General features: G+C 40.0%; 1 protein-coding gene across 4 annotated transcripts in view; it reads left to right on the top strand.

Annotated features, from left to right (window-relative positions):
* CNTNAP2 (contactin associated protein 2) overlaps positions 1–16227 on the top strand; it is a 1981926-nt gene that overhangs the window by 1271876 nt on the left and 693823 nt on the right. For all 4 annotated transcript variants that reach the window (XM_025433996.3, XM_035700120.2, XM_035700122.2 and 1 more), the window contains one exon: positions 5291–5410. In XM_025433996.3, the coding sequence (XP_025289781.1) occupies positions 5291–5410 (120 nt within the window). The remainder of the gene's footprint in view (positions 1–5290; positions 5411–16227) is intronic.

The following is a 16227-nucleotide window of genomic DNA, read 5'->3' as shown; positions in this document are numbered from 1 at the left end:
TATTGCCCCCACCCCAAGTAATCCTTGTCCTGATTGCAGAACCTGTGAATATGTTACCATATATGGCAGAGAGACTTTATGATTAAGCGAATATGCTACCATATATGGCAGAGAGACTTTATGATTAAGCGAATATGTTACCATATATGGCAGAGAGACTTTATGATTAAGTGAAGTCACATGAGATTCCCTTACATTATCTGGGTGGGCCTAATGTGATCATAGGGCTCCTTGAAACAGAAAGATGTGGCAGCCAAAGCAGGGAATCAGAGCATTGGAGTGTAGGAAGACCTTGCGTTGAAGATGCAGAAATGAGACAAGAACAGTGAGCAGGGTGGAGTCTAGAGGCTGATCCAGGTAAGAAAATGGATTTTCCCCCAGAGGTTTCAGACACCTTGAATTTAGCCCAGTGAAACCCACCTCAAACTTCTAACCTCCAGAACTCTAAGATAATCGGTCCATGTTGTCTGAGTGCATTAATGTTTGGCTATTTGTTACAGCAGCCATATGAAACCAACACAGGAGTATGTTGGCATTTTCCATTGCACCTAGTATGATGTTACGCAGACTATACCATTGTTTCAGGAAATTGAAGAACATGCTTAGGATTCACCACCTTCTGGAATTTTACATGCTATGGAATTCAGTCTGATGGGTTCAGTAGTAATATTGCTGCAAACATCTGAGATTTATTTACAAAAACATACAGTAATATGAGACCTTTTATTACTTTTCCAACAAAAACATACAGCAATATGAGACCTTTTATTACTTTTCCAATAAATCCGTGGAGTTGATGAGTCTGTTTATTTCCCCATCAGCCCACTTGCCTCTCTGTTCTTCAGCAGTGATGATGGCTCATGTGCTTCACTTCCTTCGCTGGTTGCTGCCTTAGCCCCTGTGTTCTGTCCTCTCCTCAGGCTTCCTGTGCACAAAATGTGGAATCCAACTATGCCACCACTGGGTCCAAAACTAACTGGCTGAGACATGCAGGGCAGATGCTTTGGTTAGCTCTTTTTCTGTATTAAAATGTCAATATGCTCAATGCTTTTTAGTTTACAAAGTGTGTGTGATATCACTTAATCATCACAACAACTTAGTTGAAGGAGAGAGTATTTCCTTCATTTTACAGCTGAGAAAACTCAAAGTTGGGGGGGGGGTCCACATTGTAAATGACAGAAAGGAAATCTGAATGAAAATTTCTTAATTCCTTACTCAGTTATAAAACTAATGCAATTTCATTATATCCAGGTGTCCTTGCCATTTTACCTCTGTGCCATTATTCTAGATATGTATTTCTCAAGTATATTTTTTTAAAGATTTTATTTATTTATTCATAGAGACAGAGAGAGAGAGAGGCAGAGACACAGGCAGAGGGAGAAGCAGGCACCATACAGAGAGCCTGACGTGGGACTCGATCCAGGGTCTCCAGGATCACGCCCTGGGCTGCAGGCGGCGCTAAACTGCTGCGCCACTGGGGTTGCCCCTCAAGTATATTTTTAATCATAACATAACTTCTGCACGTTATAAAGTAATATGGAAAACACAGAAAAGTACGAAGTTTTAAATTATCCATAATCTTACTGCCCAGAGATAACCACTGCTATTGTGCGGGTGCATTCATCCAAGTATATATTTTTTTCAGATGTATTTTTATTTGGGCTTTTGTATCCCAATCCCTTCTCATTATTTTGAGTGAAGTGAAGTACCATTCCACCCTTATTCAGGATTTTATTGTATTGCCTTTCAGTGTTCTACCTTTTTTTCCACTTATATCTAAATATAAATCAAGAATTGGCCTTTCAGAGTTAACTTTTTTTTTCCCCCCAGGATTAGAGCTGTGCCTCTCACAATGCATTCAGGACCCACAGCATCAGCATCACTTGGGAGCTTATTAGAACTGCAAATTCTCTGCTGAATCAGAATTTTAGGGTGAGGCCCAGGAATCTTAACAAGCTCTCCAGATGATTTTCACACATGATATCATTTGGGCTGAAATACTTGGTTTCCCATTTGTGATGAGGAGGCAAAAGCAGCTAGTAGGCCTATCGTAAATTAAAGTCAAGCACAATAACTGTCATACTTTGAAGAAAAAGAGAAGAGATTCTTGCATCCAGATTTCCCTTGTCTATAAGCCTTCAACATTTGCTCTTAGTAAATTACTTGAGTTAAGGTCTGTAGTCCTCTTTAGAGGGTTTATATGCTTACTTAGACATGCAGGAGTGAACCACGCTTCTTACCATCAGATAGTGCTTTCATCAGTTCTGATAGCTTTTCTTTCTTTTTTTTTTTTTTTTTTTTCTGATAGCTTTTCTTAAACATCTGCCATGTTCAAGGTGCCTGGGTGGCACAGTCGTCTAAGTGTCCCACTCTTGGTTTCAGCTCAGGTAGTGATCACGGGATCCCAAGATAGGGTCCTGAGATTGGGCCTCATGTTCAGCTCCTTGCCCAGTGCAGAGTCTGCTTAAAGATTCTTTCTCCCTCTGCATCTAATCTCAAATAAATAAAAAAAAAATCTTAAAAAAGAATCTACCCTGTTAGATTGTATATAGCAGAAAAGAATATATATATATATATATATATATATATATTCTAGACCCTCCTCCCCTCAAGATAACTCACAGTCTTGTTAGGAAATAAAATTTTCATATATGAAATTCAATCAACAACAGTCAAGTCCTAAATTAACTATAATCAAATATTATAGTACATGAGATGAGCAGCGAATGCCCTGGGCTGTACAGAAAGATAAGTATATTGACTAGAGAAGGTTTCCTTAAGAAAGGAGGACTTTGAGTAGGACCTAATTAATAATTATGATATTAATCATAAAAATTCCACCTATTAAATGTCTACAATGGCCCAGATACAATGGTTAAGCAGTCGGTGTTGTTGTGTCTTCCAATTCTCATTACTTCATTGCAATATACCTGATACCTATTCTCCAGATAAGACTAAAGGAAATTAGGGAATTTTGCCAATGTTACATAAGTAGTACTTTGTGGAGTAGGAATTTCAGCCCAAGTCTGTTTAATTGCAGCGCCCCGTTTCTTAGCATTTCTGCCTCAATAGTTAACTATGGTAGAAAAAGTGAATAGATTCAGAGGTTTGTAGTGTATTGCAGATGAAAATAAGTCCAGAAAAGGTGCCTGACCAGTGTGCAAGGTTGACACTGGCAAAACCAGGAGATACCTGTTAGGATTATGGAAGGTCTTGTATGCATGGGTGGTGACCTGGGATATAATACCATGGATGCTGAAAAAATCATTACATATTTTTTAACCCAATGAAAGTAATGTTTTAGGACTAGACTAATGGCATAATTTGGTGAAAAGTGAAGAGATATTTGGGTAAGACAACCAATTAATAGTGTGATTGTTGTAAACCAGATACCAGATGATAAGGAGAATGGGGGGTTTGCAGAGGGAAAGGAGAGTGACTAATGATTAAATACTAAAAAAAGAAATATTGAAGACACTAAAAGGAAAACTTTAGAATTTTAACCTGACATTGTCTGGTTCATTTTGAGCTACTCACAAAAATCATAATTATCTGGAGAGAGGTTGCAAAAAATTAGTAAGGCGGTTATAAATTGTGAGTTTAGGTCATTCTCAACTCTCTTCCCAACTACCTACACCTACCTGGTTTTCATCTTCAGCTTATTTTAAAAACATGTGAATCAGTCCCAACTACTTAGCCTTCCTCATTCAGTATGAGTACAGAGCTACTCATCCTTCTCCAAGCCTATGGCCATGACAGCCTATGTGTGCTCATGAACTTCTGAAGTCCCCTAAAATCTATAGTTTTTCTACAGGAGTTTTCTTTCTAAAACCTATATCTAATTATAGCATCTTCCTAGCTTAGATTTTAAAAATCTCCCTCACTGACTTTTATTGCAATATTTTACTTGGCATGCCATTCAAAATTAGAGCAACCATAGTTTGTTATCCAAATGAGAGACTTGGGAGATTGAAACCCGGCAGGTTAATCATCACACCGGGACAAAGGACACATGAGCTCTGCATAGCTTTCCATCTGCATCCCCTTCCAGTGGCACCTTATGCATGAGTAATACCAAAATAATTAGTGAACAAGCCCTACTCGTCCTTTATCTGTGGTGCTCACATCTGTATTTGCATTGCCCCTGCCCAGCACATCATAGGCACTCAATATTTGCAGAAGGAAGGGAGGAAGGCCAATTAAGTAAGTCAAAGACTTTGAGAACTGTTTTAGTCCAGTATGTTGTTGTTGACATGAAATTGAATTTGAAGTCTAACATCTTTGGAGAGAGAGGAAACCACAGGCAGCCAAATAGGGGCACCGAGAACATGGGAGACAAAGGTGGAAAAGAGAGGTCCCAGAATCGGACCTGCCACCAATGAACAACTGATCCCAGCAGTGTGAGTTCCAGTGCACTGTGCCAAAAGGCTCCACTGCATGTGCATCCGGTGATAGCTCTTTACCAGAAATAGTTCTTAGTTTTGTAAAGAGATCTCTCAAAGTCATCAGAAATGTCACCGTGGAGCTGTTTTTAAGTCTTCCCAGTAGTATTCTAGAAATTGTGACTACAAAGGAGATATGCAAATGTCCATTTTGTACTTCTGAGAAAAGAAAATGTGTCAGGAGCATGGGAACAGAAAGGAAAACAATGGAAAAGAGCCTATAATTTAATTACATTGATGTCAGCTTTCTGCAGATACTAGATGTGATGTAATTAAAATAACTGTAACAAAATGAAGCAGGAACATTCTTTCCTTTCTCCTGAAATAAAGGAAAATTAGAAATCTCATGCTGTTTGAGGGTAATGTACACAATCTATATCAAAAAAAGTGTGTGTGTGTGTGTGTGTGTGTGTGTGTGTGTGTGTGTATGTGTCTGGTAGAGAGATTTTTCTCTTAGTTGATAGCCCAACAAAACAGCCAATATTTATGGCCTTTCAAAATAAAGTCCCTTACAACAAGGAGATGATATCTAGAAATAACTACAGATTAAATATTTTTTCAATGATTATGAGCCCTAATGGAACAAACATTATATTTATTTAACAATTTATTGATTGTTTTAGACCTTTCCCCAACTATAAAGTCATAGTAGGAACTTGCTACGTTTGTTGGGTCAGAAATGCTTATAGAGTAAGAACCAAATCATGAATTTAAATGTAGAGAAAAAGAACTCTCACTCTAACAGGAGGATACTGCTCAGCAGCTCTGGCCAGTATTTGATCGGCTGGGGGACCCATCTGGGGAACTATTTGCTCTGCACTGTGCTCATGTAGGCTGTTCTGTTCCAGCGATCTATGAGCCTTCCTGTGAAGCCTACAAACACCTGGGCCAGACGTCAAATTACTACTGGATAGATCCTGATGGCAGTGGACCTCTGGGGCCTCTGAAAGTCTACTGCAACATGACAGGTAACTGTGCCATATTTATGTTTCATGGACATTTCTTTCCTATATGTTTAGCATGAACAGTACAACTCAAGACTGTTTCTTCTGCGCCATGTTCTTATCACAACATGTAATGAGTGAAATACTGTTGTTCAGTAAAAGGGTGAAATGTATTTCTAAAGCAATAAAATCATCTACCCTGTTCTTTTTTAAAGCCTGCCTTCTGACTTGAAGAATATATAATTAACATTTTAAAATATTACCATTTAGGGGGAAAACTCAGGAAGTGAAATTGAAAGTGGGAGTCCACGGAAAGAACTGGCCCACAGAGCAGCCCCCACAAGTACCCTAGACTGATGAACTTTGGTATCACTGTTCGAATGTCCACTCTGCCCATGTTAGGGGAAGCTTAGGGACCACTCCACATCTTCCCCAGGCCCTGAAGTTACAGAAAGAGCCTTTCTGGGTACCAAAATCTCACTCTGGCAATACATGCAGCTTTCATGAAATTTATCTGGAATTCTCTACATCAAAGAGAACCTAGTTTTTCTTCACTTCCACTTAAATTTTGGGGTTATTAAATGAAACTGTGGGTTCTTCTAATACCTTATGATGTGTGAGATCTGCAGATCCCTAAGAGCAGATTTCCCATCAGATGCTTAGTAATGCCTTTCCCTCCAAAGTAGAAGAGTGTGAGGCAGGCACTATTCACTGGCCCCAAGAGAGGATCAGTATTTGATGGAAACTCCTGAAGTATTTGACTATAACAGTAATGATTATCTGACACTACTTATGGTGATTACTACATGACCTGTCTACTGTGTGTCAAGCATTGTGATAAATTCTTCACTCAGACTACCTGGGCTTGCATCTTGGCTCAATCAGTCACCAGATATATAATCTTGGGCACCTTATTAACTTTATTAAACTCAACAAGCCTCAGTATGTTTGTTTATTAAGTGGATTAATAATATCTATCAAAAATAATAATAATATCTATCTCAGAGCATTATTATATAAATAAAATAATATACACGTGGTTCTTCACATATTGTCTGACACATGGTAAACATTCAGTAAAGGTTACCCAGGAGTAAGGTATTATTATTTTTTAAAATGATTAGAGAATTAAATATCTTGCTGATATTATTCAGATAAGATTCAAACACAAATCTGTTTGGGGCTAATGGTTATTAAATCTGGCAATGCGTTAGAATCATTTATGGGGTTTTTTTCCTTATTTTTTTGTTTTCCATTCATGTTTATTGTCTCTACTCTGAAGAATTGGATTCAGTAGTTTGTTTATTCACAACTTTCCAGGGAACTTCCTGGGTGTAAGGGCAGGGAGAGACCCAAGAAAGTGACAGGCCGGGTTGGTGGATGGCAGTTTTAATAAGCAAAGGGAACTTATATATAAGGATTGTCTTGAGGGCAGCATAATCCTAACAGTATGTAAACAGGCCTCACCTGGGGTCAGTCATGCTGACTGAGGACATACCATATGGTGTCCTCAACGCCACACCACCATTCCAAATCTATGTCCTGGGAGCAGCCTCCAGGAGAGAAAAAGGTAAGTGGAACCCCATTCCAAGGACAGGAGAAGGAATGATAAGCCTCGGAGTGCCTGGGTTCAGCTCCAGGTCATTCGACAGTCATGTCTTTTCAGTGATGTTCCCCAACATAGGTGCGAAGTGGGAATAAGATTGTGCCACTGGAAGGGAGAACCCTCACCAGTGTCGTAGGTAAGCAGACCCCATGGAGAACTTCCAGCAATATCAGGAAACCATGCATGGCCCAGAACAGAAAGGAGAATGTTGAGGACAGGAATATAGTATGGAAGGCCTGTAGAGAAAAAGGTAAAATGGAGCTATTCTCCCAAAAATATCCTCCTATGCCAAGAACTCTAAGGGTGTGTTAGAAAACAAACAAATTTGTTTCTCCTAATATATAAAAAAAATATGATTATAGTTTAAGCCAATACTCTTATGAGCAATCCAGACAGTGAAGAATACAGTACCATTTTCTTCAGTTAGAATATTTTTCTCTTATCATCCAAGATAGTTATGAACATCAGTGTGTCAGGGACCACTGAAGGCCAGCAGGCATTCTTTGGCCTTTTACCACCCATCGACCCTTCCTTCATCTGGAAAGAACATGAACTTGACATCATTAGGACAGTATGGGACCACATAGCTTGGTTGAGGCTGTTGCAGTTCCAAGAGATATATGTTGAAGAAGAAGAGGGAATGACAGCATGAGCAATTCTATGAAGTCTTGATATATCATCACTCTATGTCAGGAGGAAGCGTGTATGCATTTTACTTTATAACATTTCTATTAAAGAATAGAGCTGTCCCACTACTCAGTGGCTCCAATGTAATTGGGACTTGTCACTATTGAATATATCCCATATTTTAAAAATGGGCGCAAGACATTTTTTTCTGGGGAAGAAGTAATGTATTGGCAGTGATCAACCTTTTTTTCTTTCTTTTTACAAATGGGGTGCGATGGGGGAGAGTTTTAAGCTTGTACAGACATAGTGAAAAATTTAAGAAGAGGGACCTCACTGACAGGTATAATATCTGTTGTAGATTTAGGTAGAAACCAAAGACACTGTTGAAAATTACTTCTGATTTAGATCTGTTCTTGGGAATCCTAAACTTTTAATTCCATTGCTGATTTAAAAGATAAAAGGAAATTAAAACACAATTAATTTAGGGCCAAAAAGAAGAAGGGAGTCTCCCTTGATTTTTGGAGAAGTTCCTCCAAATAATCATGACCACACCACTGTCCACTGATGTCTCCAAGTTTTATTTATTGTTTGTTTAATGTTATCAAATAAGTAACATATTCCTTATCCTCATTGTTTCATACTGAATCCTAAGGGAGGACTTGAAGTGTGTCCCTTTTAGAATATTTTGTTGTTAGATTCAGTTCACAATCTCAATTTGTTGATATCTTTTGGTCACCCCCAACTAGCTTTTTGTTACAGTCTTAATCTCTTCTTCACAATACCTCTTGCAAACCATCCTTATTTTCATCCCAATTCCCAATAAGAGTTTATTTGAAAACTAAACACACACCTACTATATGATTTTGCAATTGCACTGTCAGGCACTTACCCCAGGGGAATGAAGACATGTTCACACAGAAACCTGCACGAAGATGAGCATTGCAGACTTATTCATGATAGCCAAAAACTGGAAAGGACCCAGATGCCCTCCAGCAGGTGAATGGTTAGACAGACTTGGTATGTCCACACCATGGAATACTCTTAACAATAAAAAAGAATGCACTATTGATCCAATGCAACAGAAATAAATAAATCTCCGGAGAATTACACGGAGTGAAAAAAATCCAATCTCAAAAGATTGCATACTCTCTGATTTCATTTATATAAAATTCTTGGAATGACAGAATTATGAAAATGGAGAGCAGATTAATGGCTGCTGGCAGGTAAGGAGGGATGGAGTGGGAGCAAAGTGAGCATGGTTGCAGAAGGACAACACAACACGAGGGACTGCTGTGGTGATAGAAGCGGTTAGGGTCCTGACTGTACCAGCTTCACTATCCTGGTTGTGATGCTACTGTAGTTCTGCGAGGTGGTATCATTGGGAGAAGTGAATGAGAGGGACAAGAGACTTCTCTGTATTATTTATCATAGCTGCATGTTCCATCTATATTACCACAGGAAAAATTTTAATTAAGAATATATAATACACACCAAAAAAATTCCCAAAGACTCTGCATTTTTTCACAGTCTTTATGGGGGGCGGAAATAATATTTAAGCATACCTCTAGGATCCTTTTTTATAGATTTTTTACTTATATATCCACTCTGCATCAGGAACTGCACCATGTGAGAATAAGTGGATACACTAAACCTTCACAACTAATAATAAAACACATGTTAGAAAAGCAAACAAACAAGTGATTTTTTTTTTTCTACAAAGAAAAGTAATGGAATTCTGAGGAGTGATTTATTTTGGATGCTGGATTTTAGATAATGCCTCTCTCAGGAAGCAACATTTTAGCCAAAATCTAAAGTACGAAAAAAGACAAAGCACTCAAGAAGGTGAAGAGGGGCAATGAGCCCTATAACATAACTCCCCGGGGCGTGAAAGAGATTGTTTCATTCCAGGAAGCTGAAACCCCAGTGGTTGGACCTGGAGCACAGTGAGCCCCAAAGAAGGATTCAGAGTGAAGTCGCCAGATGGGCAGAGTCAGAGCACACCAGGCAGAAAGGAGGGCAATGTGTGTGGGGAAAAAAAAAAAAAAAAAACAAAAAAAAAACAAAAAAAAAAAACCAAAAACACCTGGGGTGGGAATCCACGGAGAAGTTTTAAGGAGGAGAATGAGAGAGTCTTGTTTAAAACTACTCTGGTTGGGATGAGGAGGGGGCATGAGTGGCAGAATGGAAACACTTAGACCAGTTCTGGAGTTTTTGTCAGAGTCCCAGGAGGCATCATCCTTTCCCAGAACTAGAGTGGTGACAGTGTAAGTGATGAGACCGAGATGAAGTTTAGATCTATTCTGAACGTAGAATTGTCAGGGTGGATGACAGGTTGGGTGAGGATGGCTAAAGACAGTTGTCAAGAACCAGTCCCAAATATATGGATCAAATAACCAGGTGAATTACAGTGCCACTGGGAGATGTGGAAAATTAAGGGAAGAACAGAGTTAGAGAAAATTCGAGAAGTCATGTTAAGCGTAGTTAAATGTGAGGTGCTATGTACCATCTAAACTGAGATGCCAATTTTGCAATTGAATAAAATCTAACAAAAGACATTTGAGTTAGAGATATAAATGTGCTCATTGTTAGCGTATGAATATGTGAGAAGCATAATATCACTTAGGGGTTGATGTAAACAGAGGAAAGGCATCTCCGGAATGAGCCCCCCAGAAGTCAATAGAGACCAGGTCTCTGGTGATGAAATGGTGTGTAAGTGTGTAAGAGGGTCACTGAGGGTAAGTGGAGGAAGAGTGTCCAAGAGCATTTGGGGGAAGGGGGGGGCATCCATGTGGATGTTGGAGTGACTGCTCGGGGTCTAGAGAGTGATAAAAGTTTTCAGGATGGAAAGTGACTCTGAATCAATGCAAATGTCTATAACAAATGAGGCGATGCGCCTAAGTAGGGCAAGTATCAGCAAGCAGAGTGTGGGGAATGTGATATGCCTGGAAGTGACCAACCTCCCAAAGGGCCTGTGTAGACGACTTTAGGAAACCATAGAATAGGCAAGTATCCTGGACTCAGAGGCCAGCAAAATCTCCCACCACACAGCTGACTCATGAGCTGAGTCTTGAAGAACCAGGTGGGTGTTGTGGGCCCAGGAAAGGGGAGAAGGAAAAATCGACCAACTCACAGCAGGCTTTGTGCAGCATGCAAAGCAACTGAAATGTGATCGTGAGGGAAAAGCAAGCTTGTGATGATGCTGTATTTTCAAAGCATGACTTTGGCAGCTGTAAGATTCTCCCAAGGAAATGTAGACATACAACAGGGACACAAGTGAGAAAACCCCTATGTTTCACTCCAGGAATTAAAACTGAGATTTAAGGTGGCGGCAGTCAGGGAAAGGAAGTGATGGATTTCCTGGATTTTTAGAAAGTCAAGTTGGCAGGGTTGTGGCTGTTCTGATGAGAGCTGAAAATGCCCAGTTTCTGTCCTTGGGTAATTCCAGGAGGTGCAGCACAGAAGGCCAGGGGCAGATTAGCAAAGGACCGTAGCCCTAACCCAAGTTGGGTAGAGCTGCCCCAAAGCAGGTACTGCACAAATCCCCAGGGGCGTTTTGCGTAGGTCAGTTCATCTCTTTGTCTAGGTTTCTGGTTTCCTTGTAAATGGAGTGTAGGAGTTGGAATGGGAGGATCTCTACACTGCTCCCATTCTAAAAAAAAAAAAAAAAAGAAAGAAAAAAAGAAAAGAAAAGAAAGAAAAGAAACGAAAGAGAAGAGAAGAAAAGAGAAAAGAAAAGAAAGAAAAGAAAAAAGAAAAGAAAAGAAAAAAGAAAAGAAAAGAAAGAAAAGAAAAGAAAAGAAAAGAAAAGAAAAGAAAAGAAAAGAAAAGAAAAGGAAAGAAAAGAAAAGAAAAAATTCTATTATTACCATGGAACACAAAAGAAAAATACAGCAGTCTACCTACAGTCAAATAATCTAGAATCAGAATTCTCTTATCTCAAATAAGCTTGAATTTACTCATTTCTTGGCTGAATTTGACATAAATTGGCACTCTTCATTTTTTTATCATGAGGCAGGTCTTCTACTCTGCAATTCTTCTTGTGACTATCTGCAGTTCAGGGCTATGTCGCTTGGAAATTAGGGGGTGTCCTAAATGACAGAGCATCCCAAGTACTGTGCAGTTGGTACTGAGCAAAGAACGCATTCCCTGAATCCCCTATGGAAGGATGCATCACTCTCCACGAGCCAGAGCCCGGGTTTCTTTTGTAAGTCTTAGGGCACAAAAATGTACTCATTGTTATCCTCCTTCTCCACTTTCATCCTCTCTCTGAGAATCTGCTGTTGTAAATACAGTTCTCATAAACATAAAATATCATTTTTTTAAAATATCAATTTTTTAAAGACCTTCTTTATTCATGAGAGACACAGAGAGAAAGAGAAGCAGAGACACAGGCAGAGGGAGAAGCAGGCTCCCTGCGGGGAGCCCGATGTGGGACAGGATCCCGGGATCCCAGGATCATGCCCTGAGCCAAAGGCAGATGCTCAACCACTAAGCCACCCAAGCATCCCAAAATATTAAATATTTTAAGTATTTACCTCTGTTACCTGTACATTTTTTAACATGTAAGCTTCTATTTCTGTTTTTAAGATGTTTACCAACATCTTTTCCTAGAGACCTCCAACTTTGGTATTTAAAGCTTCATTTGGTTCCCCCCCACACCCCATGATTAATAATAAGAGTAAATAAAGATACATCAGCCGTTATCCTCAGAAACGTACTCCTTTATCCCTAAATCAAAACCAGCGCTTTTCTTAATAATCTGTACTCTAATCCACGCTCTTTTTAACTCTCTTTGCATTCATGTTTAATTTTTAAAAATTTAAGTAAGCATCTGTGCTGTAGTGTGTGAAGTTTCAAGTCCAAATAAGGAGCACCTCCTGTATTCTTCCTAGCATGAGTTTTGTAGTTTTATCAAAAAGCCATTAAGCTTGTTTACATAATTTGTGCTTTATAAAGCCCTGGGATTTAGCTGATCAAATTCTATTATCCTCTATAATGGTAAAAGCTGTTCATGTCTTTTTAATCTAATATTTATAGAGAGCTTGTTACTCAAGTTCCTAAGCACTTGCACTCAGTAATATCGTTTTATTTATTATTATGCTTCTCAGAAGTTTCAGTAGTGAAGTGCAGGCAGCAAGGAAATGAGTCTCTGCATAGAGTGCGTGGGTTCTAGTGGGAAGTATCATGAACCCCCCGCACCTCCATTCCCACGTACATATCCTACCCTCCAGCAAAGCAAAGCAAAGCAGTTCCTTCTCTACCATATTCATTTTCTAAGCAGTTTACACACTATTATCTCACCATTTCCATCGGTCAGGAGTCTGCCACAGGTGAGCCATCCCGTGCTCAGGATCTCCAAGGCTGAAATGAAGGGGTCAGCAGGGCTGCCATTGCCCCTGAGACTTAGGATCCTCTTCCACGTTCATTCAGGTTGTTGACTGAATCCAGTTCTTTGTGGCTTTAAGACCAAGGGCTCCATTTTCTTCCTGGCCCTTGGCTCTGGATTGCTCTCAGCGCCTTGAGGCTGCTCCCAAGGCCCAGCCATGAGTCCCTCCCACAGCCTGACAGTTGTTGGATCTCTCTGGCCTCCAGACTGTCTTTCAAGAGCTCACTTGATTAGGGCATGCCCACCCAGGATAATGACCTATTGGATTAACTCAAGTCAATTGATTGGGGACCTTGCTTACTTGTGCACAATCTCCTTACCTTTGCCAGGTAGAGTGTGACCTAACTGCAGGAGAGTCACCCTTCGTATTCACCGATCCCACCCACAATCAAGGAGTGGGGCTCATGCAGGGAGTGTATGCCGGGTGGGTGGCAGGAATCTTGGGGCCATCTCTGAACTCTTCCTACCACACCGAGCTCTGTACACCTCTGTGTAGTACTCAGAAATCTGGCTACGTGTATTCTTACCTTCTGAGTAACGGTGCCGCGTTTAGTTTGTAAGCCTTTTTTTTTTTTTTTTTTTTTGTTATTTGTCTTCTAGGGTTTTTAGTGTATTCTTCAATATAGGAAATTTTGAAAACGCAAAAATAAATAAATAAATAAATAAATAAATAAATAAATAAATAAATAAAAATAAAGATTGCTTAGCAGCTTCAGATGTGAATTACCGGCATAGGACAGGTGTCATAAAGACTTCGTATTGTATAACTGAAGCTACGTTTATTATGGAGAGCATTGAATGCCAGGCGCTATTCTAGGTAGGTTACACACATTAATTCATCCATCATCCAGGACTTCACAACCACCCCACAGGGTAGGTGATAATACCTGCTTCCCTTTTTGGGGGGATGAGGAAACTAAAGCTGAGAGGTACTAGGTCCTAAGTCACACAGTAAATCTCGGTAAGTTATGGAGATTGACTTCTTAGGATTGTGTGATTCAGAGCCAGAGTTCCAAGTTACATGTGTGTGCATGCGTGTGTGCTTGCGCATGTGCACGGGAGCGCACGTGTGGGGTGCGTGGGTACGTGTGTGCGCGGTTACATGTGGGCATTCAAACACTACTCCTCATTTTGGATTCTGTAGTATGGTCTGTAATATGATCTCGGAAATGAGCACCTCTTGTTCATATCTTTTCATTATCATTATCATCAAAACTTCCGTACCCAGCTCTAATTCATTATCTGTGGTTTGGACAGCATTTTTGCGGTAAACTATTTACTTCTTAATTGTCCAACTAATGCCTTGGGGTTTGTAATCAGAGAACACATTTTAAATGAAATCAACATCTAAACCATTAGGCCATTATTATCAATTTTAGCTCTAAATTCAACTACGAGTTAATATGATTTTCCGAGAGCTTTACAGGATAAGTTGTGTATTTCCTATCTGCCTAGGTTAGTCATCCCTTAGGGTTTGAGCCCGACTTTAGGATAATTAAAATTCTATCCCCAATATGTAGTTACACTGTCAAGGTGTAACGTCTTACACTGAATCTAACAAAATCTGGTGTGAGAATATAACAGGATTAAATGGAATTGTATTGGAGATCATCTGTAATATTTAATGTGATTATAGTGCCTTATTCTCCCCCCCCTCCCTTTTTTTTTTTTTTGCAAGGAAACCAGCTAGAAATGAGGACACACACAGCTCCCCTATTCTCCGTTAGGCTTATTAACATTCTCAGACCAGGCGCTACTACGCTTCCAATCCCTTGGTGTTCCCACATGTCATGAACTATTTCTCTGATGAATTCCTGGCCTAAAGTGTAAGCCTCAACACACTGGCTTCTTCCATTTTATTCCCTCTGCTCATTTTTATTTTTTTCTCATCACCAGCTTTTTCTCTCCCTTTTCTGCCTCCTACCCCAGTGCACCTCCTCTGTTGTTAACCTGCACATAGAATAGCTCTCCTCTGTGTCTTCTTTCAGGCACATCTTCTCCTCTCCGCCGACCTCTCACAAACTGTCTTTGTTAAAAAACCTTTGTAATCACTCAGCAACTCCTGCCTCACGCGCTCAGCTATTTCAGTTCCTCACAATCAGTATAAATCTTTGAATTCAATTCTGTTCATACAGCTTCAATTGAAAATCTAGGAACCAACTCACTGATCAAACACAGTCTGAAAAGAGAGCTCTCCCCCGTAACTGATTACCCACTTGGCCCAAGACTCCCTTCTGGATTCATACTCTTATTCCACAGATGGCTTCCACCTGCCAGGCTTTCTTTCACATCTCTTCATTGTGTGTCAGTCATAGTGATAGGTTAATACTACAAAAGTTCTCAAACGGTTTTTGAACTTACATCAAGAAAATGAAAGGAAAGCTATTGGAGGTCGGATGAGGCCTACGCAACAGGCCAGAGTCCAGGAGGGAGTGCAGGATGCCATGAAAAATCAAGAAGAAACAGCTGAAGAGTGGTAACCAGCACCTTGGGGTCACCTCTGGAACCTCCAAGATGGTACCCCACGTGCAAACTCACCCAGTTCCAAATATTTCTACACACCTACCTCGATAGTCTTTTGAACACACTGCCTTCTGGTGCTCTGAAAGCAATGCCTTTGCTATTTGACTCCCCCATCCCTCCTCAAGTGCCAGGCTCCCCATTGTCTATGGCCAGGGACTGGTGTGGGTTCCTCTGACATTTGGGGTCTGAGGCTCTCATCTAGTCCACTGTAATCAGCTTGTCCGTCAGGCAGGACGGGGAGGAAAACTCCTTGAGAAATCCAATTAAGGTCAGCTCGTTGCTTTCTGTCTGACTTAAAGCCAGTACGTGTGGGTTTCTCTCTCCAAATCCTACCTTTTTCAGCTTTCTGGGTCACCTTTCATTTCTTCTGAGTAAATCAATTTCCATATCAGAAGTTCCTGGCAATTTTGTTGGGAGAATCTCCTAAAGCAGCTAATTTCTTTCTTTCTTTCTTTCTTTCTTTCTTTCTTTCTTTCTTTCTTTCTTTCTTTCTTTCTTCTTTCTTTCTCTTTCTTTCTTTCTTTCTTCTTTCTTTCTTTCTTTCTTTCTTTCTTTCTTTCTTTCTTTCTCTTTTTTTTTTTTTCATCTTATCTTGGCCTAATCGATGCAACCAGGAAAGTTAAAATAAACTGCACCAATACTCCATGTTGCCTAAACTGGCAGATATTGGGATATTCCTGAGACTGACAAACTAGATGC

The sequence above is a fragment of the Canis lupus genome, chromosome 16 (genome assembly GCF_003254725.2).
Source record: "Canis lupus dingo isolate Sandy chromosome 16, ASM325472v2, whole genome shotgun sequence".
In the NCBI taxonomy this organism is placed as follows: domain Eukaryota; kingdom Metazoa; phylum Chordata; class Mammalia; order Carnivora; family Canidae; genus Canis; species Canis lupus.
This window is presented reverse-complemented; position numbering and strand designations above follow the sequence as displayed.